The sequence below is a fragment of the Lithohypha guttulata genome (genome assembly GCF_036872675.1).
Source record: "Lithohypha guttulata strain CCFEE 5908 chromosome Unknown scaffold_4, whole genome shotgun sequence".
Classification (NCBI taxonomy): Eukaryota; Fungi; Ascomycota; class Eurotiomycetes; order Chaetothyriales; family Trichomeriaceae; genus Lithohypha; species Lithohypha guttulata.
This window is the reverse complement of record NW_027042753.1, coordinates 924,695-949,378: the sequence shown is the minus strand read 5'-3', so window position 1 is coordinate 949,378 and position 24,684 is coordinate 924,695. Positions and strand designations below refer to the sequence as shown.

General features: G+C 49.0%; 9 protein-coding genes and 1 non-coding gene across 10 annotated transcripts; 6 read left to right on the top strand and 4 right to left on the bottom strand.

Moving 5' to 3' along the window:
- Positions 1-451: 451 nt before the first annotated feature.
- Positions 452-3,766, top strand: LTR64_005492 (uncharacterized protein; the record flags this gene model as incomplete). Its single annotated transcript, XM_064899830.1, has 1 exon — positions 452-3,766. One exon carries the CDS (start codon positions 452-454, stop codon positions 3,764-3,766), a length of 3,315 nt encoding a protein of 1,104 aa, XP_064753142.1.
- Positions 3,767-4,438: 672 nt separating this feature from the next.
- LTR64_005491 (uncharacterized protein) lies at positions 4,439-4,795 on the top strand (the record flags this gene model as incomplete). Its single annotated transcript, XM_064899829.1, has 1 exon — positions 4,439-4,795. The coding sequence occupies one exon, from the start codon at positions 4,439-4,441 to the stop codon at positions 4,793-4,795; it is 357 nt and encodes a 118-aa protein (XP_064753141.1).
- A 1,399-nt stretch (positions 4,796-6,194) lies between these two features.
- LTR64_005490 (uncharacterized protein) lies at positions 6,195-7,301 on the top strand (the record flags this gene model as incomplete). The annotated part of the gene is made up of 1 exon (XM_064899828.1): positions 6,195-7,301. The coding sequence occupies one exon, from the start codon at positions 6,195-6,197 to the stop codon at positions 7,299-7,301; it is 1,107 nt and encodes a 368-aa protein (XP_064753140.1).
- A 520-nt stretch (positions 7,302-7,821) lies between these two features.
- Positions 7,822-7,935, bottom strand: LTR64_005489. The gene has a single exon. It is a non-coding gene; the product is annotated as a tRNA-Met (tRNA).
- Positions 7,936-8,975: 1,040 nt separating this feature from the next.
- Positions 8,976-10,224, top strand: LTR64_005488 (uncharacterized protein; the record flags this gene model as incomplete). Its single annotated transcript, XM_064899827.1, has 4 exons — positions 8,976-9,108; positions 9,156-9,363; positions 9,413-9,588; positions 9,635-10,224. 4 exons carry the CDS (start codon positions 8,976-8,978, stop codon positions 10,222-10,224), a joined length of 1,107 nt encoding a protein of 368 aa, XP_064753139.1.
- A 478-nt stretch (positions 10,225-10,702) lies between these two features.
- On the top strand, positions 10,703-11,239 carry LTR64_005487 (uncharacterized protein; the record flags this gene model as incomplete). The annotated part of the gene is made up of 2 exons (XM_064899826.1): positions 10,703-10,879; positions 10,937-11,239. 2 exons carry the CDS (start codon positions 10,703-10,705, stop codon positions 11,237-11,239), a joined length of 480 nt encoding a protein of 159 aa, XP_064753138.1.
- A 35-nt stretch (positions 11,240-11,274) lies between these two features.
- LTR64_005486 (uncharacterized protein) lies at positions 11,275-14,145 on the bottom strand (the record flags this gene model as incomplete). Its single annotated transcript, XM_064899825.1, has 2 exons — positions 11,275-14,045; positions 14,109-14,145. 2 exons carry the CDS (start codon positions 14,143-14,145, stop codon positions 11,275-11,277), a joined length of 2,808 nt encoding a protein of 935 aa, XP_064753137.1.
- Positions 14,146-15,705: 1,560 nt separating this feature from the next.
- Positions 15,706-20,901, bottom strand: LTR64_005485 (uncharacterized protein; the record flags this gene model as incomplete). Its single annotated transcript, XM_064899824.1, has 2 exons — positions 15,706-19,461; positions 19,519-20,901. The coding sequence occupies 2 exons, from the start codon at positions 20,899-20,901 to the stop codon at positions 15,706-15,708; spliced, it is 5,139 nt and encodes a 1,712-aa protein (XP_064753136.1).
- A 773-nt stretch (positions 20,902-21,674) lies between these two features.
- mrpl8 (54S ribosomal protein L8, mitochondrial) lies at positions 21,675-22,376 on the top strand (the record flags this gene model as incomplete). Its single annotated transcript, XM_064899823.1, has 2 exons — positions 21,675-21,978; positions 22,027-22,376. 2 exons carry the CDS (start codon positions 21,675-21,677, stop codon positions 22,374-22,376), a joined length of 654 nt encoding a protein of 217 aa, XP_064753135.1.
- A 477-nt stretch (positions 22,377-22,853) lies between these two features.
- Positions 22,854-24,218, bottom strand: GCD7 (GCD complex subunit gcd7; the record flags this gene model as incomplete). The annotated part of the gene is made up of 1 exon (XM_064899822.1): positions 22,854-24,218. The coding sequence occupies one exon, from the start codon at positions 24,216-24,218 to the stop codon at positions 22,854-22,856; it is 1,365 nt and encodes a 454-aa protein (XP_064753134.1).
- Between the last annotated feature and the right edge of the window lie 466 nt (positions 24,219-24,684).

The window sequence follows — 24,684 nt, the reverse complement described above, 5'->3', positions numbered from 1 at the left end:
GAACTTGTCACAGCTCGGTAGGTCGGCAGGGTCAGTCAAAGATTCTCGTTGTGTTCTGACCATACAACACGCGCCAGATGGCACTAATGAGCCGCAACTCGTCTTCTCTTCTGAACTCACCCCACAACCAGCACAAACGGGGGTTCCAATATCCCTGCTAGGTCTCTATGCAACTGCCAGCATGTGAGCATGTCATGGGTATCCGACGATCCCAACAGTGGGCTGGACTTCATCACGGTCTTGCGATGCTGGACCCCAATTTTCTGATGCTGCTGTCGAGCATTTTCCATGTACCGTACATCTAGTCTCTCGTTTCATGTCTCTTATCGTGACTGCGTCAATAAGACCAGCAATCAGTCCTTTCCTCCCGCAAACGTGCAGCTTCATGGCTGGACCTTGGTAACGCAACGCACCTACCTACAGAAGGACAGACACAGACGGGTTTGCCAAAATGCGCTTCAACCATGTGACAGTTTGTCTGAGCTATCTGTTGGGATCGACTCTGGCCAATGTGGTATTCAGAAACGAGCATCTTGCTATACGCCAGGACAGCACCGACTCGCTGCTTCCGACTCTCTCAGGCTCGGCTTCTGTCTCAACCACGCTGCTCGCCAACCCACAAAACCCATCATCAAGCGCAAGCGAGAGTACCATCCGCTCCTCAAGGACATCCGAAGCTACCACTGATACCACGGCCAGTGCAAGAGACTCGGTCGCAACAACACAAACACCATCACCGACGGTCTCGGATGCAATCGCTTCATCTACAAGTATCATACCTACCACTACTGCCACACCTTCAACAAATGGCACTTCCGCCCAAGATGACTCAGCTCAAGCACTTCCACTGCCTCCTCACATTACCCCAGCTTTGTCAATCGCAGGCGTTTTCCTTGTACTCACTGGTGTTGTCTACGGAGTCATTGGGGTCAAAAACCAATGGATACATGTCTTCCTATCAACAGCTTATCTGGCCAGTGTAGCAGTCGTGGTTCTGATCATTTATGTGGTTAATCCTCCAATCAACAATGCACTTCAAGGCGCCTACTTCGTCGGAGTTTTTATGTCTGGATTGATTTTCGGTGGCGGAGCACTTGTTTTCAAGGAGATGACCGAAGGTCTTGGGTGTCTGCTTGGAGGCTTCTGTCTGAGCATGTGGTTCTTGACTCTCAAGGCTGGTGGCCTCGTCACAAGCACGAGCGGTAAAGCAATTTTCATCGCAGTCTTCTGCCTTGTTTGCTGGTCAACGTCGTTCAGTCATTACACTCGACCTTATGGTCTGATATTTTCTACTTCATTTGCCGGCGCGACTGCACTGGTATTAGGTATCGATTGCTTTTCAAAAGGTGGTTTGAAGGAATTCTGGGTCTACCTATGGGATCTGAATGATGACTTGTTTCCCTTGGACACCAATACATACCCGGTCACCCGCGCCATACGGGTCGAGATTGCCATCATCGTCATTGCGACCATCTTCGGTGTCATCTCGCAAATCAGGCTCTGGAAAGTCGTTCAGACTCGACAGAAAGCACGTGAAGCTGCCGTAGTGGAAGACGAAAGACGTCGAAATGCTGTTGAGGAGGCTCTGGGTCGTCATCTAGAGCGACAGAATGATCGTGACAGAAGTGAATGGGAAAGACGTTATGATGATCGACGGGATATAGGAAATGGTACAACTACATGGTCTGAAGCTCACGGAGATGAGAAGGCTTTTGCGAGTTCTTCTATAACCGAGATTGGGTCGAACGAACACCTGGGGTCAAAAGAAAGTTTAGAAATGACCTCAATGGCAGCAAATCCTAACAAGCAGCTATACAGCTCCAAAAGTAAGAGGCAGAGTAACATTCCAGTCCACCCTATCCAGGAAGTGGAGGAAGAAGATCGTGGCTTGGAAAAGAGAGATCACAAACACCGATCAGTCGTCGATGTGACAGGATCGGAAGGGCTCCTACCACGTCTTGATACAGAAGACTTCGGCTTCGGGCGTGACTCGCCAAAATCACCCAGGATAGAACAACACGAATTGACTAAGAACCCATCCAGGGAGAGCATGCTACAAGACGAGTCTATATTGTCACTGCGACCACAAAATTCTAAGCCAGCTTCCAACAAGACCGCACACAGACTGCAAGTTGGGGAAGCAGAGGCACGTCCTAAGAAGCGCAAATCGTTGGAACTTTTGAACGATCTGAGGAGACGCTCAATTCAATCGCTCCGGTCGAGAAGCCCGATGGACCACGATAAATCACTGCATGAACACCGCACGGAATCCAAAGAAGCACTAGTAAGACCCACAAGCATCGCAACACGCAGTCGTGCATCATCTGTGGCAGCAACATTAGATGAAGAAAACGAGAAGTTGGATCTGCAACCCCTCGAGTTCGATGAACTCGTGCGATACGGTAGTCGACCACCACAGATAGTTATCTCGCCTTCACAGAACTTTAGTTTTACCGAACAGTTGCAAGCCGGACTTCCATCTTCACCGTCTGCGCTGTCGGAGTCGTTCGAAGCTGATCCAGAAGCAATTGTCCGATTGCCTGATGTCAAAGTTCATGGGTTTGATTTAGATCTGTCAGGAAGGTCTGCAGGCGATACAAATCAGACCTCCATCAATGAGAATTTGACAAGAGATGCTTTACAGCGCGTGCCGAGCCAGACATCGAACGTCGTCATGTCGTACCGCACAAACGAATGGGCAAAGCATATCGCCACAGCCGATGCACCCATATATGAAGAGCCAGAATCAGCAGTTGTTCGTGACAACGAAGCAGCAATGCGCCTCGTGGCTACTACACCGATACAGAACTCGAGCATAGAGTCTTCCACGAAATTGGAGTCTCCTAAAACTGCTCCTGCTCCTCCCTTAGACTTGAAGGTAGATACCGACCTCCAGGCAGCAAAATCAATCACTTCCACACCAACGTCTGAGCACGAACTACTGACAACACCCCTCGCCCAACTACACAAAGATACTAGTCTCTCCAGGGTGGCATCGGATGCTTCTACTAGAAGTCCTCCTCGACGATCGTTTACTGACCCGGTACAACAAGCAGCCACAGAACAGCCACACCAGGCCAAACAGACTCGGAGGATATCAAATCCCCTACAAAGACAGGCTAGCGTCATTCAGCACAGCACTATCGATGAGAATGCTGTGACAGACTTTGTGCCCAAACTCTACGCCCCAAAACGGGCCTCACCAAACATGAACAATATAGGACCCTATCAACATTTCTACACATCGCAAAGCTCTTCGCAGATCGACCTGACACGTTCTGGCTCTAACGGGTCAAGCAAGCAGCAGTATCCATCCGCGTTCACACGCAGCCCCAGTGCGGCCCAAGGCAGTTTTGATAATCAAGGATATGCGGCACGAAGCAATTCTCCATACGATGGTCACCACCCAACAGCCCTACGTTCAGAAACACGTCTGACTGATTATGGCTCAAAATCTCATCAACCACTACAACGCAACAACACCAACGAATCACGACGGGAGAACATGCTGGCTGATTGGCGAATGCAGCTTGGACAAACACAAAATACACAAGGTTTTCCACAAACCATGGCTCCAAATCCATATAGCCAGCAGATGCTAGACTATCAGACAGAGAAAACACGCAAAGAGCAGCAAAAGCACCAGAGAGCCAGACAGGAGGCTGCTCTAGATCAAACTATGAGAACACAGGGAATGATCGATGCACACAAGGAAGTGCTGAAAAGAATGCAAAGTCAGGCCAACAAAAAATTGGCTGACAAGTGAGTAACAAGGAAAAAAGGAGTTGTGATGATCGCAACGAGAATTTCGGATTCTGGTTTGGACCTGAATATAACATAATGCTGGGAAGCAGGGCTGCTATGATTTACGAAAAGAGGAAACATAAATATCTGCTATTACGCAATGGCTATTGGATGCCGGAAAAGTACATGGTTTGGGCACAGGGAGGTCGACACATGGCACAGGGGTGTTTTTCTTTTCTTTTTCTTGCTGCAAGATATCCACAGGTCAAAAATCTAGGTATCTTTCTTTTGAATGAGTACATATTGCACGATACATCGACCTTCATGAGATCTGTGTGACCTTTACATCAGACTTCTTCTCACACCACTGCAGACGATCGAGTCATGCGTAGAGTTCAACTCTGTGAGAAAGGTCGTCATGTGCCACAACTGTACCCAATGCGGCTCGATACCAGCCCACATATAACTACCAAGTCACCTTAGCAGACTCGCTGCTGAGTATCAGAATCTTCCAAGCAGCCCGATCCGTACAATCCGCCTGTCTCTTCCTTCATTGACCCCCCTGCTGCGCATCCCACAACCTCCTAAACCAACTCGCCTGATCCGCCAACAACTCCTTCGGCCCACCACCCTCCACAACCCGTCCCCGATCCATCACCAAAAACCTATAGAACTCCACCACAGTCTGCAATCGATGCGCCACAGCAATGATCGTAAACCCCCGGAATTCCTCCCTGATGATCCGCTGCACGACCGCATCAGTCGCAGTATCGACGCTCGCGGTCGTTTCATCAAGGATCAGGGTGCGGGAATAAGCGCGATTAGCGATTGCGCGTGCGACGCAGAAGAATTGTCTTTGGCCATGGAAGAATTGCTTGTCTGGGTGGATTTGGGCATCGAGGCCGCCTGCGTTGTTGACGATGGGTTAGGAGGCCGACGCGATTTCGTCCCCAAGGATATTGAGGCGACACTGGATATCGAGGATTGGCCTGCACGAATCCACAAGGTCCGTGGCTTGGCAACGTCCATAGGCAGTGTTAGCAGAACGTAGGCACTGAAGAGGAAACTTGGACGTATGGTTCGATTGTGCTCAAAAAATGATAGTGCACAAAGTCCCTGCCACCATTACCAGCAACGCAGCCGCGGAAGTCGAAGCACGAGTCTGGGACGCGGGTTGCAGCGTCCAGATACGCAGATTGATCACTTGGACAATCGTGAAGATGATCAGCAATAAATGGAAATTAGATCAACTGATAGTTAGCCTCTGCACAGACTGCATCTCACGGACCAATCTGGTTGTCCTCAGTGGTGAAAATCCGACTTTGCGCAATGCGCGCCATAATTGGAAGATGCGAATGGGCGTCGCGAGTAACAGCAAGCTTAAAGGCAGGATTGACAAGATCGTGTCTTCGAAGAGGTGCGTGAAACCGAAGGTCAACGCCCCAAGTAGCTGGAGGAAGGGACCGAGTTCATTGTCGCCTACCTCTATTGCGTCTGAATGCCGCTGATACTATAGGAAGGCAAGACAATCAATCCTCTGACCGCTGTAGATTCCACACGTTGTAAGAAAGATAGTTGAGAAGACGTGACACGATCGAGGACAAGCATCTTGTGCCAAAACGACGAAGCACCGAGAACGCTAAAATCGTGCAGATCAAGAGGGAGGGGACTCGGTGATTGTCCATCGAAAGCTGGAAGCGATGAGAGCCATCAGTAGCATGAACAACCGAGCGAGAGACTGTGCCGATGATATGTGGTCACCATGTCGTAAGTCGGTCAATGTCGACGTGCAGACAACAATGATTTAGTGTGCTTAATCTTGCTCGAGGAATAGCTCAACCGAGTAATAGGTGGTGCTGACGAATGGGACATCATGATAAAGCGTGCTAATGCAACACAAAAGAACATCGTGATGCATGAAATCAGCCAAGCACGTTCCGGACGCAATAAGTGTAGGGATTGCAAGTGAGAATCACCTCCTTTCATTTTGTCCGGTACGTGCCAAGACGAAAGCCTAGTCGAGTAGTGCGGGGTGCGGGCTGGGGAAAACGCGTACTTTCGACTCTGGCACCGTAGATTTGCAAACGCGCAATACCAGGTTCACTCTTAATTTGCAGAGAGAGATATCGAAGTGTTAAGGCGGTTACATCAAAAGCTGTATAAGACATTATCAGGACTAGAAGCCAAGTGATCGTGTATCCGTTTCATATATTGCTATATCGCTGTAGGCGGCGGAGGATACAAAACGGGGTTAATGTCTTGTCCGGTGTAGCCATTTATGAAGCCTCTGGACTACCTCCACCTCTATCCTCATCCAGATCTACAATCATCGAGTGAGCTCAAATACTCGAAGCTGAGCACTAACCTAGTATTGAGGTTGATCCGACAACCTTACACATCAACGACTTGACTTACGAAGACCTTGCAAAACCACAAACTGACAACAAGAAATGTCAGAAATCGAAGCACCCAGCCGTCCACCACCAGATCTTGCTAGACTCCATCAGACTAGCTCGCCAACTGTGCCAACCAAGCTAACTAGCGACGACACCTCACAGAATCAATCCTCCAAGACTCCTGGGGTTCTGCGTCGCCAGCTTCATGAACAGGGCTACATCCACATCCCGAAATTACTACCACCTCATCTCCTCCTAGCAGCCCAAGCAACGTCCAAATATCTCGTGTCTAGGACACGGACAGGTACTTTCTGGCCGTATGTGCGAACTGTGCCGAAACAATATCCACCCTGGCCTGAACTGAATCTCAAAGCGCCCAACCCTGATCTGAATATATGGGGCGTGCAGCATTTATTACATCCAAACTTGACGAGTTTGCGAGATGTGTATGCCGAGATCTATTTTAGTGAGGAGGTCATAGGTGTGGTTAGGGAATTGCTTGGAGAGCCTGACGATACTACTACAGAGAGTAGTGGCCAAGACAGGGCAGCGGTTAGCGATGAAGATCTGGTGATGGAGTTGTTTAATCTATTGTGCTCACCGACCAAGAGTCACGACTTCGAATTAGCTTGGCACAGAGATGATGTACGGCCTGACGTATCGCCAGATATAGAGGAACACGAGCTGAGGACGAAAACGCCTGGCGGAAGACAATTGCACGCTCAGTACAATATTGCGCTATTTGACGACGAGAGTTTGATAGTAATATCTGGCTCACACAGGCGAGTTCGTACACAGCAAGAGAGGGATGCAACACCTTACCAAACAGGTCTCGAAAGCGAGATCGTGGTGAAGCTACAACCTGGTGATGCTGTATTTTACGATTCAAATATCCTGCATCGAGGTGTATACAAGGGCATTGATGAGAAGAACGAGTTGGGCCGGATGACGTTACACGGAAGTGTTGGATTGAAGGGCTATGGTAACGAAAGGAGTAGGCAGGTTTTGCAGCATGGTGTAGGGACATGGATTGAGAAAGAGGAAGCGAAGTTTAGCAACGTTCAAGACGAGGGAAAGAAGAGGAGGGCAGAGACTATGCGGCAGGCTCTTGTAGACATGGGTAGGGGCAGGGATGATGTTGGATACTCACTGGAAGGATGATATGCTTGGGCATTCTGGCTGAGTGTGATCACGGATTTATTTTCAGGATGGCAATAGGTAAGGTCAGTATCACCTGTAGCGTACAACCTTGCATCGGGATTGAATCTCTTCTTGGGTCAAAGGAGAACAATATTGTCGATGGTATGTGTCCTACTCTTCCTCTACGATACTTCTATTTTATCTTTGTTCCATCATTGTTTTACCTCTGTCCTGTCGCTAATCGGCATCCTTTCTATCTCTTTCCCACATCTATCCTATCTCTATTCCAGCTCTGTTCCATGAGCTCGAAGTTGTGGACAGGTTGGTAGAGCTCAGTGATCAACAGGGGAAATAGGTGACAGAAAGTGTGACCCTACCGTTCCGGGACAGACCCGGGCGAAGATGCCAAAAGGCAAGGCCGAGACAGGCTGAAAACCCCCACCCCGCGCGCAAAAAAGATATCATGAAAGTTCTTCTGGAACTATTGATATGCTACACACTTGTTAGACTTGTTTGCTTCTCGAAGGATTCGCATAAACTTACTCCAGAGCGAGACTCGAACTCGCGGCCTTCGGATAACTTCAAGTTAGAACTTGAATTCATATATACGTGTAGTATATGAGACCGACGTGATAACCAACTACACCATCCAGACGCGTGTGGCGAATTTGAGGCAGATTTTTGTGCTGAGCCAATATGACAGTCTCGAAACTCCAAGATGTGCGCTGACTTCGATGCTCGAGAACGTCGGCCAAGATCTCGTACTATTGGAGCTCTTCCGGCTATAGATAGAAGTTAACCTACTTCCCGAAAATGGTTAGGTCCTGCTCCAAAGGACAATCTCAAAGAACTAGACCACTATATTGTACCTTTAGCTAGATATATGTATACGGTAACATCTCCATTGATAGATTACTTGAGTCTTATATACTCCACTAACTCAAGCAAATTATGTAGCTAAGTTCGGAAGGAGACGTATAGCACGAGCAACACTAACAGAGCCGCCTCACGATTCATAAAATTAATGGTTGCACACATTCACGTGCTGAAGAAGAAGTCGAACGAAAGGCACAGAGCGCAGCACAGGTCGACACCGACAGTGCCTTGGATTGTATCCGGAAAACTTGCTCTTGAACAGCACGGAAACGTGAGGGTACACGACTAACCTACCACTTTCTCAATCTGATACTCTACAGCATGTTTTGGGTAACTTTCCTGTTCATGACCAGGAATATGCATTGGCTGATCGTGGAGTGTCTCCCGGCATCGGTAGCGATGTATCGGTTTAAGAGGGCATTTGTGGACACATCTTCCAGAATTTCTAAGCATTGGAGCATCAATTTGAAGATTTTTCAGATGTCTTCTCATGTGCCGACAAGAGTAAAAGCGTAACATTCGATATCATACTCCACATCCTTGCGTTCATACAGTAGCCGACGGTATGCACTAAATATTGCTCTATTTCGGCCGAAATTTGACTGTATCCTTTCGTCATATTTCAAAGTCTACGATAGGTGGAAGACGTCATGCGACCCTTCTCCAGCCTGAAGGGCTCTGTTTTGGTGGTGTCAATGGACGGTGTTAAAGACTCACTTATAGGCAGAGGTTTGGTTTGTAAACTTCGAAATTTCAATCCTGCACGTAAACCTGTAAACACTTTTCAGAACAGGTCACAAAACCACGCAATTTGTCACAATGTCTCAAGATTACAAGTTTCAAGGATGGATGGGTCTCGACAAAGACTCCGACAAGGGCAAGATGGTATGGCAAGGATTTGAGCCAAAGCCTTTTGAGGAGACCGACGTCGATATAAAGATCACACATTGCGGTGAGTAATATTGTACTTGTGGTCAGGGCTCAACTGACGGAGAGAAGGTATCTGTGCCAGTGATCTGCACACTCTACGATCAGGCTGGGGTCCAACAGACTACCCAGTCTGTGTCGGACATGAGATCGTAGGTCAGGCGGTTAGAGTCGGCGGCCAGGTACCTGGGGGCATCAAGGTTGGTGACCGGGTCGGTGTTGGTGCTCAGAGTGGTGCTTGCCACAACAAGCAGGGTGACTGTGAAGCCTGCGCGGATGGGTGAGTTGCGCCTGAACCCTAACGACGAATCTCAACTGATCCATTCCAGGATGGAGCACCATTGCAAATACAGCACAGACACTTTCAACTCGAAATGGCCAGATGGCAGCAAATCTTACGGCGGGTATGCCGACTACTGGCGAGGGAAGTACTCGTTCGTGGTCAAGATTCCAGATGCCATTCCATCTGACAAGGCTGCACCTATGTTGTGCGGTGGTATTACAGGTGAGCCATCACACTTTCTTCGGTAAATCAAAACTGACTTGTACAGGTTTCCACCCACTGATACAGCACGGTGCAAACTCAAAGTCGAGAGTTGGTGTTATTGGAATTGGTGGTCTTGGTCACTTCGCGCTTATGGGTGCTGCACAGGCACTTGGTTGCAAGAAGGTAGTCGCCATCTCCAGATCATCGACTAAGAAGGAAGACGCCTTCAAGATGGGCGCAACTGATTTCATCGCCACCGAAGAAGACGAGGATTGGGCCGAGAAAAACGCCGGTACTCTGGACGTAATCGTCAGCACGGTTTCGTCGCACAAGATGCCTATCGAGAAGTATCTGCAGCTACTTGCGCTCAAAGGCACATACGTTCATGTCGGCGCACCAGAGGATGCCATTCCCGGCTTCAACATGTTCTCGTTGATTCCAAAGCGCGCTTCGATCCAGGGCAGCATGACTGGTTCGCCGCAGGATATCATCGATATGCTCAAGCTGTTTGCCGATAAGGGCGTAATGACATGGAACAACAATGTGCCAATGAAGAAGGCGAACGAGGCAATTGTGGATATGGACAATGGCAAGGCAAGATACAGATACGTACTTTGCCACGAGGACCACATCAAGGAGGTCAAGTACAACTAAGTGCAAATGCCAAAAAGGGCTTTCGAGCAATAATGATAAGATAATCAATGATACCATACTATAGAAACAGGTGTTCTTAGACTTCGCGACTGGATTGGGGATGGGTTCCAGCTCGCAAATGCCATTCGTTGCATGTTCTCTTGTGCTTGCTCTCCTGAGTCTTCCCACATCATTGTCCATGCTTCCGACTCCAGGTCCTGGTGCAGCCTTGGCAGAACAATTTTATTCGATTGCAATCTCCTGCCAATTGAACCGTGATCAGATATATCTCTCAAACAATACTCTAATCCGTTTTCATTGCGAAGTCACTGCTAAGATCAATTCAGCCTTGCCAAGATCATTTTGCAAATACGCAATATCTCGCATTGTGAAAACTGCCCAAGAGGTCTGACCAAGAAATCGACACCTGGTCATTTCCAGTCTACGCGACGATCACCATCGACCGAAGGTTCGCCAGCGACTCCTTCTCATTCAGGCCATGGGCCTCGCAACATACACAATGGAAGAAGACCCAACACAAGTGACCCTACCATACCCAGCACAAACCCGCCAAGCCTCTGCTACCATCAACGACACCCTCACAAACATCACCTCGATGTCCTTCTCCGACAAAATCATGATCACCATCACACAAAACGGCAGATTAGGTCAATGGGTATACCAGAGCCACAACAATTCTCGCCTCTTTATCTTGCTAACACATCCTAACTAGGTCTCCGTCCCCCTCCTCGCCGACAACCCAACCACATCCGATCCACATTTCAACCTTGCACAAGCAGGGAACGAAGACAGTTTATTACCCGTCACGCGCTTTCAACCACGTGTACTCCTCGGTGCCGGTGGTAACGAGCGAGAGACGCAGGCTCAGCTCTATGCTAGTCAGGTGGCGAGTCTGATTACTACGAAGGACCCGAGTGAGACACGAGTGCTGATGCTGGGGCTGGGTCTGGCGAAGGTCGATCTGAGCAGAGAGACGTTTCTGGAGATTTTGGATCTAGTCACGAAGGTTTTGTGATTGGTGGAGGCGTCAAAGTTTGTCTGAAGAACTATCTAATCCACAGCACGAAGCAAACAGGGCCTACGAGCATGCCAGATCCTCCTATCGCTGGTCAAACCACTTTCCGTCGCCTGCCTCCGTGCGGACTTCACCTCCTCTACCGTCGCGTTAATCTCATATACACTTCTTGCCAGAAGCACAATTCCTAGCTCTGCTTCGACAGATTCGCCAGGTGGAATTGCACCCCTCAGTGCCCTCTGCAAAACACCAGACCATACAAACTTCTTGCTCAGGTCCATGGCGACATTATGCGGCTGGCCATGCAGACTTGGCTGCAACCTCAATAATAACTTCAGTTCTTCCTGAGTCAGATTCTGCACCTTCACAACCAACGTCGCGAAAATATTCCTTTTAACCTCGAACTCCGATGCTTTGTTCCGCACAACCGCACCCTGATCATCATCTTGCACAGCCTTCACATCAAAAGAAATCTGAACATGGTCAACTCTCAACGCGTCAATCATCCGCGCACTAAACCTAATGCCCTTTCGAACATCAATTTCACCAGTACGCTTCCCGTGTTCCTCCTTCCAGGTTATTCGTAACCTCTTGCAGAGTTCTTCGCGGTACCAGAAGGCTTCTCGAGACGCTAATTCAGCTTCGAGAGTGATTTTGCTGGCGCTGACGACGAATTGACGTTTCGTGTCAAGGCTTGGAATTGGAGCGAAAGGATCGGAAACATAGATTCGAGGAATGAGGACTAGGGCGCGCTCTGTGTGTGTTGGTTGCAATGTAAGAGTGGTTGCTACTTGCCATTCGGGGTCATTTAGTTCGTCTTTTGAGTTGGGTATGCAAGTTTCGACGGTAGCTGTTATTGAGGTTTGCCAGATGCTGCGGAGGTCGAGCTGAAGAAGACATTGAGGCTCGTTAGCGACCTCGTTCTTGTGACTGGCCTCAGGTGGAAGATCCTTATCACTGTTGGAGTTAAAGTCAATATTGCTGTTAGGCGGCATACTCAAAACGTTGCAACGTGGCATGTCGACACTCGCATTGACTGTAACGTTGATCACGAAATGAATCTGTCTCGTGTAAAAAGTGCCTTCAATATCATTCCTTGGTTTGCCCAAATATGCGTAATCAATCAGAATCGAAACCTCAGTCAGACCTGGCTTGCCGAGAATCTCGAAATCGAAATCCTGCTTTGACATTGCCTCGACAAATACTGAATTGTGACCAGGTCCATCCTGGGCAACTCTTTTGATGGCTGGTCGGGAACTTAGCTGATGCTGAAGCTCATATGTGTCCGCCGGGACGAGGTCTTTGGTCCCTAAAGCGTCTTGTAGCTGCTTCGAGACAGAGTCCTGATAACTGAAGAGTACAAGATCCGCTGGAGTATCTCCAGTATTCTCCAGCGTAATGGTGAAGGTGCTCTTTTCGCCGTCCAACAGCATCAAAGACTGTTGCAGTAATGATGTCGAAATGATTTGTAATTGTGGCAAGCGATTCTCGACCTTCAGCTCAAGAATCGTGCTTGCTGGCAGATCGACTTGCACGTCCGACAGCTGTTTGCGTTTAACGATGTGTGGTGGTCTCCATGTACCCCCAAATATAGCAAAGTCTCGCTCAGTGCAGTTCTTGACTTTGGCTCTGCAGCCGATAACCTTTAATGATCCTGTTGCTTTGGGTATTCCAGTCAGAGTGAATACTTCCAGTGACAGAGGTCCAACGATGACTCCATGAAATTGTGGTTCAAATGCACAGCCTTCAGTGAGCAAGGAGATCTTCTCAATCTCAATGTCAATCTCTAGCGGGTTCTGCAGCAAGACTTCGAAGCTTGCGACGCAATCCTTCACTAGGACTAATTGACCACTGACCGACCTGTTTTCTGAGAAAGGATTGTAGATGAACGGGTCTTTCTTGGCTGTACCTGATTTGGTAGTGTGAGATAAGTCCTGCGCGGAATGTGGTATGAGCTTTCCAGCACTTGGGTGCTCATACAATTTGGTTCCTTGAACAAGAAAATCATCCCAATAGTCGGCTTGTATAGATTTCATGCCGACCCTCTGCGCAGTAGTGACGGCATTGTAGATGCCACTTGCTAGCCTGGCCTGCTCTTCACTCGCTATCAGAGGAACAGCATTGCCAAGGCCCTTGCTTACTATGATTGTCTGTCGAACGATGAAGAGGACAAGAGACATGAACTCAATACTTCCAATCAGATCCAGTACTGCATCGCTGACACGAACACAAAGTCGAAGTACCTCCAATTTTGTTGCAATATCACCAGATGTGAATACTGCCAACCATGACGAGAGGCGTTTTTGAGCACCCGCAAGAAGTTCGCTTCTGTCTATTGGCTGCTGTTGGTCTGTGGGGCTGGGCAGCCCGAAGACTCGAGCCGCAACATAGAGCAGTGCACGCATCGCAAGTGCAACCTGCTGTTGACTACGGTCATTCGGTGTAGGCAAGAGTGGTGCACCAGGTGAGGAATTGACACCTGTTTCAATGGCACCAGCCTTGCGTGCCGCAACCAACATAGGAGGTAGTCTCTGCAGAATGTCCTTGAGAAAGAAACCCTGCTTTCGCTCAAGACGGAGCTGTGACAGACTCTGGCACACAGCCAGATATATCATGGAGGCTGACTGTACCGAGAGCTGTGTTTGAGCTTCGTTGATAGTCTCGATGAGTACATTGCCGAGTGATGAGCTTCGAAGGATAAGAGCTACTGTAGCAGGTTCGAGACCAGGTGTACTAGCCAGTACCAGTGGGCCACCAACTATCTCGTTCAGCGCTTGGTCGGTGAGGAGTCCCCTGTGCTTTCGAACTGTGATGAGCAATTCGCACAGCCGAACTTTTGCTTCACACGTAAGGAGAGCTGGAAACGTACTGTCATACCCTAGAGTCGCTTTGTCGTACAAATTCATGATTGTTGCTAGGAGGCCAGGCAACATTGCCGTCAAAGCTTGGAGTTGGTGTGTAGAGCTTCCAGTAAACTTGTCTGATACAGCTCTGTTCGCTTCCGCTATGCTATGGATAGCGCTACTACTGGAAAGCCCTCTTCCTGTAGGATAGCAATCGTGTGGTATGTTGAAGCTTTGACCAGACCACGCCAGAAGTAGCATACAGACAAGAATACCTTCCAATGACTTTAGGTGCCAAGCTGAATCATCGACCTCTCGAGCCGCACGCGCGCCATCTGCAAATTGTTCTAGTGCTTCACGCAGCAAGCCCATCTGGAGTTTAATCAGTGCTGCAGCGATTATCCTTGTGGACTGAGACTTCTGAGCGCCATCTTCTGGTATCACTGAGTTTTGTGTTGGATTCCTTGTCAAAGTAGGAATGATGGACTGACGTTGGCTGTTGTCAGTCCTGTTAGTCTGACGCATATTCGTTCCGTCAGATGTACTGGACTGCTTTTCTGACACAGGAAGCACGATTTCTTGCGACCTCACTTCTTCCAGCATCCGAGTTAGCACCATCAACGCTGTACTTGAGAGCCATTCTGTCAGCTTTCCAGTGTTAGGATTGTGGCTTGTTGACTGCAGCGCTATGGACTCTCCGTCCACAGCCGTTATCGTACTGTTCAAGACTACTACCTGTGAAGGGATCTCCTTGCCCGTGAATTGTGCCGCCCATGATTTCAGGTCAACTCGAGCACTTTCGGCAACATTCGCCAGGTCCGATACTAGCGAGTCTGAGAAAGAACTACCATCGAGAATACCCAAGATCAATTGAGGTTGTCTGTTTGGCTCAAACCATTGCGTATCCCGCAAAGTTTGTGCTTCACTATGAGCACTAAAGTTGAACAGTAGTGCTCTCATGGGCTGATCGGACAGTCCTGTATCATCTTTGCCTCCTGTCTGATCTGCTTTGTCATCATGGACAGAGACGATAGTAGCAAACTTGCGAAGGCTCAGTATGCAGGAATCAAAATTCTGTGGCTTGATTCGTCCAACTGGCACACATAGAACGTTGATCGGTGCTAGTGCAATGGGCGAAAATGCGTCATGTCCCATGCTCGCATCGTCGAACTCACTCGTGGCTCGTCGAATATGTGGTTCTCGCACCTAGCACGAATACATCTTGGTGGCGTCAACGCATGTTTCAGAGGACTTGGTCAGGAGGGAGTTGACTGCACTTGATATCGAGCTGCCAATACCAGTGCTAGTACGTGCATACCGACCGATTGTCGTGGGACACGTTACAGTTTCTGGCGGCAACGTTTCAATCTTGACACGAAACACACGCGTAAACTCACCCTTCTAGTGAGGGCTTATAGGCATGAAGAGATTGAGTGACTTGTGTGCCAACGAGGTAGTACTCTGTAGTGGACTCGGATTGCCTTAAAGCGTTTCGACCACCTATCTATTCCTCTACAAGAACCTCTTCGTTTCAAAAATACCCACACGCCCACGCTCATGCCCAAATCCAAAACACCCTGTCATATACATCAACCACCCCAAGCCAATACAAATCAACAAACTTCACGTAGGCTGCGCCGTGCGATCCGGTACCACCGTCTGCCTCTGCTGTACTCTTCCTCTTCCCTCCGCAATCTTCTCAACCACTCTGCCAAAGTACTGAGCTACAAACCCTTCCGTATAATAAGAATGATTCGAGCTATGATCGGCCACCAAGTTGTGCGCCAGCTCATGACACAAAATTACCCACCAGTATACCAGCGCATCATTGCATCCCGCCTGGGCTTGTGCTGCATCACCACCTAGGATCTGCATCTCGTGCAACTGCTTGAAATATAGGTAATTGCAGAAGATGCTGCCGTTGCGATTGAAAGCAATAGTCTTGCCACCTGTCTCGTAGAATATATTGAGGATGCGAGGAGACAGACTGAAGATGTCACCTGTGCTCTTAAGCAGGTCGGAAAAACGTGTGAGGCCGTTGATGTTCTGTGAGAGGAAAGCTGACGGCTCAAGACCTTGCATTTGAGGTAGGAACATCTGAATACCGTGCTTGAGCTCGGCCACGAAAGTGAGTTCATGAGCGGGCTTTTCGTCGCAGTAAGATTTTGTTTCTGATACCGTGTTCTGCTCACCACGAGAGAAGATTTCGGAAGAATTATGAGGGCGAGACTTTTTGATAGCGCTGAGCAAGTTCTCGCGCATATGATGTGGTGCTGTCACTGTCTGATCCGGACCACCCTGCGAATATGGTGGAGGTGGATCTGTCTCAGACTGTGCAGTACGGACACGCTGCGGAATAGGCTCAGGAAGTGCTTGCGATCCTGGACGCTGTTGACGTCCACCAAAAAGATTCGAAAGCATACCACGTGCAGAACGTAGTGGTTCGTTGAAGATCTCCGATTCAGGCGGCTGTGAAGGTCCAGCCAGGGCACTCTTACTGTCTGGCGAATCTGGGAAAGCACCAATTTGTGGTCCTTCCTTCTCCTTCTTTTGTACTGCTCGTGAGGTCTCCCAAGCTTTTTGCTGTTCATGTATCTTCTTCTGCTCCTCTTCCAGTTCTTGTTGACGTTTGTTCTCTGCAAGTCTAGCTTCTGCAGCCTTTTGTCGCAGGATACGAGAAACATTGAAACCTCTGTTTCGAAGCTCTAGCAAATCTGTCTTCAATAGCATCTCAAGTGTAAGCGGCGAATGAAGTTTGGGTCGATTCAGTAATAGGTGAATGAGAGCCTGGCTGACCTGGTAGAAGTCAGGACTGCCGCCGACAACCCACAGAATATACTCTCGATTGGCTTGAGTAATGACCGCCGTCCTCTTTTCAGAGTGAGTGATGTTCCTGCCCTTGAGTGACCTCCTTAGCGTGATGTGAGATACTAATTGCACACTAAGATTCTTCTCAAGCCAGCGAGAATCGTGCTTGATGTTGTCGGCAGGTTGCTCGTGGAGGAACAGCTGTGAACGCTCGATGATGAGTCTGTGGAGCTTCTGAGCAGGACCCTGATCAGGTGCTCGCGAGCCATGTCGTGCAGCCTCTTCGACCAGCGAGCTAAGCATCTGCGAACCCAGAGCAAAATAAAAGTCTTCCAGACCTTCTTCTTGAGGCGCAGCGAGAATGCTAGACTTGAAAAGATTATAGGAAATGAACTCGTCAACGATGATAGCATCCTCGGCACTGCAAAGCTGCCACTCTGTGATACCTTGGCTCTCGTCATCATCCAGGTAATCCTCATCATCGCCGATAAGGTTGCCATTCTTGGGTCCTGGTATGTGCTTGCTCGCTAGCAGGAAGGGCGCCCGCTTCATCTCCCGGAAAAGATCTTTATTCTTCTTCAGCAGACTAACACTGTCCGCCAGACTTCTCAGCAACGTCAAGTACTTTTCTGGATTCTTGAAAGTGGACGATATTCTAGCTGGCTCTCTGACCAATATCTGAGCAACCTCTACCTTGGTCGGCTCAGGTTTCGAACCACACTTGAGAAGGAAAGCGTTGGCCTCCTGACCAAAATCCACATAGTTGAAGATCTCTCCGAAAGTGTCGCTGTCGCCAAGGAAGACATTGCGAGGAGATGTATAGCTCTTAAGTATAGTCTTCTCCTTGTTTTTGGAGAAGATAGGCACGAAGTTGAGGTCCTGCAATTTGGGAATAATCGAAGCATTGATCTCGTTTAACCGTCCTGCAAAGTATGCAAAGATAGCCCGTGCTTCTTGGTGAGACGTCAATTTCTTCGTAGCTAGAATCTGAATACAGGTTTCGATTGGTGGATGTCTTCGCACACCGAACATAGCCGCATGACCATGTAGATCTCGCCGTACAATATCAAACCCTAGCAAGCGAGCTCCTTCGTCGATGTAGCAACTGGAAGGTGTGCTAAGGTCAGGCTTGTTCTCTAGAGGCAGGAACGGAGTTTGCACTTTCGAGTAATCAAATTGAGCATAACCATTGGCGTGATAGCCACTGATGAAGAATGCCATAGCTCTGGCTGTGAGTGATGCATCACCAGTTTGACCTGCTTGAGCCATGATGGAAATAAGCTCGGCAGCGTCCGGTGTAGTGCGAAGTCCCAAAGAGGTCAAGAGACGACCTTCTGCGCTATTGCTCCTGTATGGCCCTTGCCAAGCAAGAACTGGAAGGCCAAGATCACGCAGCTGAGGACGAGGTTCGAAGAGTTCTGAAACTTTGTAGCGCTGTTCTGATTCTCGTACTTCGCTTTGTCGATCCTCTTTCGGACAAATAGGTGTGTTGCGCAATCGTTGCATGTCAGCTGAAGGAATATCGTCCCTCACAGAAGCCAAATATTGAACTAGAGCCATGTGACGACCAGGGCTTTGAGCATTCACATCCTTCGTAGGCTTGAGTAGACGATCAAATACCACGCCAAGCTCCACTGTCTTTCGCACTCCAAAGGCATTCAACACCTTGTCCTTCACGTTGTTGAACCCAGTGATGGTTGGCAAATCGTCGAAAAGCTTGACATTAGGAAAGTATGCATCACCAGGCTTCTTCATACCAAGCTTAGTAGGAACCACAGTATGAGCGCTCAGCAGTTCGACCAGCGACTGCTTCGATGATTGACTCATAGACTCCCATTGCTTTGAAATCAGAGCAAAGACTTGAGAACTGAAGGCGGCGGATGAGGTCAGATCTTGGTCTTCTCGAAGCATGGATCGACTCTTTGACTCTGCAATGAGCCACCGCATCCAGGGTACGATTTGCAACTCTTGCCAGCCCAAAGACTCTAGATTCTGCTTCGAGAAGCTGCTGGTATATTTCAAGGGCATAACTGTCTCGGGTACTGGAAAGTTTGGTGGTATCCGGCTCGGGTTGTGGAAGTATTCAATGCCGCCCAGCATGAGCAATCGACCATTTGAGCTCTCCTCGGTTTCTTCATTCGCGACAGTAATAGACAATAGCGTCGCCACGGTCTGGCCATCAAGCTGTTCCTTGGCGACGTTCTTGACCAACCAGTCCAGAAACTCGGTAAGTTGTTTGCTAGTCAATGCATTGGCCTCCAGAGCTTGCTTGATATCCGAAACCGTAACTTCGGTGACTAAGCCGAACTCAACCAGCTTGTTAACAAATGGCTTTGCTTGCTCCATAAGTTTCTCAGGCAGTACTGGCACGCCCTCGACAAAACTAAGGTCTTTCGGTGCTATACGCACTTGATGGGTTGGTAGCACACCACAGCTTGACAGTACGTCAATCGCAGCCTTCTTGCCGCTTCTCCAGAAAGCATCCTCAAGAAGCTCTCCCGTCTTTGGTGAAGGAGTTGACTCTCTGAAGGTAAAGTTTTTGAAGATAGTGATACCTTCCTGTAAGAAAGGCTGTACGTGATCCATGCGTATCTTTTTAGCACCATTTGACTGATTCTGTATTCTTACGCGCAACTCTGCCATCTCTGCTGTCCAAGCTATCCGGCACACTATACCAGCAGCACGAAGCATTTCCATGTTCCACGTCCGAACATATTTCGCGTTGAGATCGATCGATTCCCGCTCGACCGTTGGGATGACTGAGGGTGCGGAGATATGAGCATTGAGGCCAGTTGTTTGGTGGGTCGGAAATCCGATGAAGATCCTGCCTGACCTTGACGGCAGGACTGTGCCAAAGATGTCGCCGTGTTTGGTTGTGTTCGTGAGCGTGTCATTCTCGACGAAAGGACCTGTGAGTACAGCCAACTTCGTAGTCTTGGGTGGTGGTTTCTTCGTAGCTCTTTCTAGTTCCTCGTTGAATTTCACTCCAGTAAACGTCTTGATGGTTGCGGTATCTACGTTCAGGAATATGGTTGCCTTGACTTTCTGCGTCGAATCAGTCTGCTCGATCTCTTTCTGCTTGGTGGGAAGCACAGCATCTTCCGATTGTCGACCTCCAGCTAGTCTCGAGAAGAAGCCACGCAACGAAGGCGCCTCATCTCTTGCGGCTGATCGTGTCGCACCAGGTTGTGAAGACTTGAATGCAACTATTGGCATCCATTCACCGTCTATTTGAGCCAGCTCTTTTGATACATTTATCACCTTCATGAAACCTTCGCTCGTTTTTGGCTCGATGTCCTTGGGTATAGGTACATCCACACTCGGAGAGGTCTTCTTGGTCAGGGTCAAGATGTTCCATTGATCTATCCACAGCTCAATCTTTTCTATGCCAACAAAAGTGAGCGAGCTTGCTAGAAATTGACTCAAGGATATCAAGGAAGGTATCACAGAGGTTGTGTCTCTGTAGTCCAGCACGAAGTTTGTGTCAGTATTTCCTTCTCCTTCCGGCAATTTCAGCCGTCGTGTAAATAGTGCATTCGTCTTCCAGTAGAATGCCATAGCTTCTCTTCCAGACGAGACAAAAGGCTCCTCGCAATCAGCGAAGACGGAGTAGAAACCAACACCAAATGCACCGATTTTGGTCTCATCTGGATTACCCTCAGCTATTCTCTTCAACCGAGTCCAGTCGTTCTCGTTGAAGGGTGTTCCATTGTTCGTAACGACCATGCGCTTAAGAGTATGGTGCTGGATAACGTGCTTTAGCATATTCGAAGGTGTGGCATCTTGAGGCAGAGGTATCGTAGGCGATGGGACAGAATCGAACTTAATTGTGACCTTGGTCGCAGTGGCGTCCGCTGCGTTCTGTATCAGCTCTCTTAATGTCGTCCATTCTCCTGAGTATCTTGCAAGTACTTTGTCAATCAGGGCTCGAGTATTCACGGTGACAGCCTCCTCATCGGCACCCGATCTTAGAGTCTGAGCTCTCAGAGCGGTGAAATCCATGGCCGCCATACCTGTTCACCAGGAACAAGAAACTGGATAAACTCAATGCTTGGTAAATATATACGCTTGCTAGTGTCGCATGCAGTAGTCGATAAGTGGCAATGGGAACAATGTTGAGCATATGCAAGCAATTGTGGTGGCAAGGAATATGAGAGAAACCCGTTGTGGAATTAGGAAGACGAGAAAGGCATTAAACGCTACAAAAATGCAAGATCTGTGATATGCGAACAGAAGCATGAAGTCTATGCAATAGTCACTCCTCAAGTGCATCTTCGTGTTTCGATGGACAATCGCCTCGGACACGTTCAGGCAAAACACCATCACGTCACACGCTTTTAGCTTAGTCGGCTCAAGTCTGCCTCGTTTAGGCGACAAGGCCCGGCTGTAACATGAGGAGCCAGAACCTAAACTTCGGGTGCTGCTTGCTACGCGGAAGTAAGTGGCCGGCAACGAGCTGTCTGCTGGATATGCTTCAACGGCTTTTACACTGCATCGGTGTTGATACTCGTAGGCGAGTGCTCTACCAGAAATTCGTAGCCAGGTGCAGTAATTACAGAGGTCTGCAGCTTATGGGAATACTGCTCTGGCTCACTTCCTTCATCGCGTCCATCCTGACTAGTCTCATCATACAGATCTGCTTCAAGAGAATACCACGATTCAAGCACGGAAACACAACAGCAGCAGTAATCAAACCTCCTGCCGCGCATAATTTCACCATCACTCCTGCTGCAGGGGCATCAGCCTCTTCCCCCTGACATAGTCGACATCCCTCCATCTTTACAATGCCTGCCTCGTCACAGTATCGTCGGCCCCTAGGTCGGGACAGTGCCCATCGACAATCCCTCCTGCGCAACCTCGTCACGTCACTAATAAAACACGAACAAATATCCACCACATACGCCAAAGCGAAAGAAGCCCAACGTGTAGCTGAAAAGCTTATCACCCTCGGAAAAAAGAACACAAATGCCAGCCGCCTAAGCGCGAGAGGATTCTTCCACGAGCCAGACCTATACCTCCCTAAAGTCTTCGGCGAGCTTGCAAAGCGCTACGAGAGTAGACCAGGCGGTTATACGCGAGTATTGCCATGTGAGCCATTAAAAGATGACCAAGCAGCCAGCGCGATATTAAGTTTAGTCGATGGACCGAAGGACGTGAGGTTCAAGATGACGGCGAAAGCACTATCAAGGCAACAGGATGAGATGTTGCCAATGAATGAGATTACGGCCACGAATATACGCAAAGTGACGAGGTTCAGAGCGAATGGAGCAACGGAGCTGTTGAAGGAGGTTGGTCGGATACAAAAAGAGAAGGCTAGTCAAGAGACCAAGGAGAAGAAGATGTTCGAGAAGGATGGGACGAGGTTCAAGTGGACATCAGATCTGCCTAGGAACGATCCTAGATGGATAGAGAAGAGAGGACCAGGAAGGTTGGTGAGGAGAAAGATTGGGCCAGATGACGAGGAAGACGTGGATGCTAAGGAGTAAAGAACGAAAGAATGGCTTGTACAGCTGAAATTGTTTCAACCATTCGTTGGTACCCAGACAGCACACCTCACGACAAGCACGCGCAAGTTGCGGGAGAGCACCCGGGCATATCGAGAAATATAATGCCGGATCCTCACACTGCGAGACCGTCGCTCCGAAGGCGAAGGTCGAATCTTCAGGCAGAACGGTCGTGCTCGCTGAGCACAAAGACTGTGGCGAATGAGAACATGTACATTATAGCAGAAAGAGCCGGGAATGTGTCTACGAATCAGCTCGAGCACCTCTGCTGTAGAGCTCACGGCATATTCTGGCAGGCATGAAGCGAGTGAAAAGCACGACTTGAGCAATCTAAAGGGCTCGATCATGTAACAAGAACTGGTCATCGATCATGATCATTCGATCTTCTGAGATCGTGTTACATATAGACCCTGCTCGGAACGTTGCAGCATGCATATTCCTTTCCACGTTCACAACTCTTTATAGCTCCAAATCCTCGTCATGGTACTGATCCCTAATAGTGCGATACATATAGCCCGTAGCCACACCTCCTAAATTCGTCACAAACATATCAACATATTCACTCTCGACAAAATCAGTCACCGGGTTCTGTACACTTTGCAAGCCCAGCTGCATCTCCCGATCTTGATATGGGACCACTTTCTGCACGTCTCCGTAATCAACAAAGTCAAAGGGGTCGTAGGGCACGACTGGTGACAGTTTGTATGTCTCGGCCAGGACTATTACAGGTACTCGGTGGAATCTCGCAGCTGTAACTAGTGGCTTGGTGCCTGCTGCGGCGACGATCGAGCCGTTGCTGAGGACACCGGTAGCTGAGATGATGACCTTGTTGGCTCGGGACATTAGGGCGAAGATGGAGGAGTCTGGGATGAGTAGCACTGTGATACCGTGTGCGATTAAGGGCTTCGAGAATGATTCCGTGTCGAGATCCTCGTAACCCTCGGGTACCTTGCTGCCTGTAACGGTTGCATGTGTAGCTTTATGGCTGTTCGGGTAGGACTCTGCTTGGATGAGGGTGAATTTTCGTTTCGATGCCGCCTTGAGCAGGAAGCGCTGGACAACAGGTGAGGTGGAGTAGGTAAATATCGTTTCTTGTGGAGAGATGTGGTCGAGAGCATAACCTGCAACTTGTTCATCCGCTTGATCGAGTTCATCGACGATTTCTGTGATGGCTTCGAGGACTTCAGCTCGAAAGTCTGTATTCTGTGCTGGCTGAGGTACGGTGGAGGGAGTGGAACTGCCACTTCTTATTGGTGACGATCCACCGGCTGAGCCTCTCATAGTTGGATGAGCCATAATGCTAAACATGGACGTGACGGCAGGCCGTCTTTCAGGACCACCTGTTTGCTGTGATAGAAGTGCTGGCCTATTTTGTGGCCGACCAAGAGGTGAGTCGTCCCTAGCTGGTGCTATGGCTGAAGCAGGCAAGAATGATGTGGGAAGTTCGCCGGCTGGGGTGGGTGGAATTGAGTTTGGTTCACTTCCTAAGGGAGTATCTGCTTCTCGGTTCTCCTCCTCTTCCCTAATGGCTCCAAGCACTCTGCGCACGATGTTACCAACGGTAAGCTCTCTCGGAGCGGCCTCAACCAGTTTCTTGCCCACATCTTGCACTCTCAAAATTAGCTTGCCAGGCTCTGTTGCCCTCGTGGTTGAGACCACTTTTCTGAGTAACCATGCTGTTGCGAGGGCGCATGGCTTGGGTCCTCGTATTTGTCTTCTTCGGAACAGCGAGATGAGGTGTTCGATCGATTTCTCTACAGGCCAAGAGGGTAAACTTGCTCTGAAAGATGCCAGACCTGGCACTGGCAGTAAGTCCGCAGCCATGAGGAATGTTGTTCAGTCTCGTGTGTGTTTTGAGTGACGCGACTGGAATTACGGCTTGAAAATCCTTCTTTCTTGTTAGTCTGCAGTGAGCTTGAGAACTCAACACCCCAAGAAGTCTCCGATGACTGCGCCTTTGTGTATGTAGGCACAAATGGTATGCAAATATCAACGTGTTGCCGGCTGTGTGACTCTATCGTGTCCGAAATCTGGTACACATCCGCATGTGCTCGAGAGATGTGTGCCTGAGGCAAATACTCACGATTGCGGCAGGAAGCCGCTGTCCAGGTGCTCTTGACTAAGTTGGCGAATGCGTGGCTGATCTTCACGGACCTGACGTGAAGGTAGTGATGCTCCATGTCTACCAACCCCTCGTAGACTCTCGAAGTGTTTCAACTACCTGCCTTGCCAAAAGCCAATCACTTTGCACACCACTAATAAATGTATTAAACTGTCCGCCTAATATACT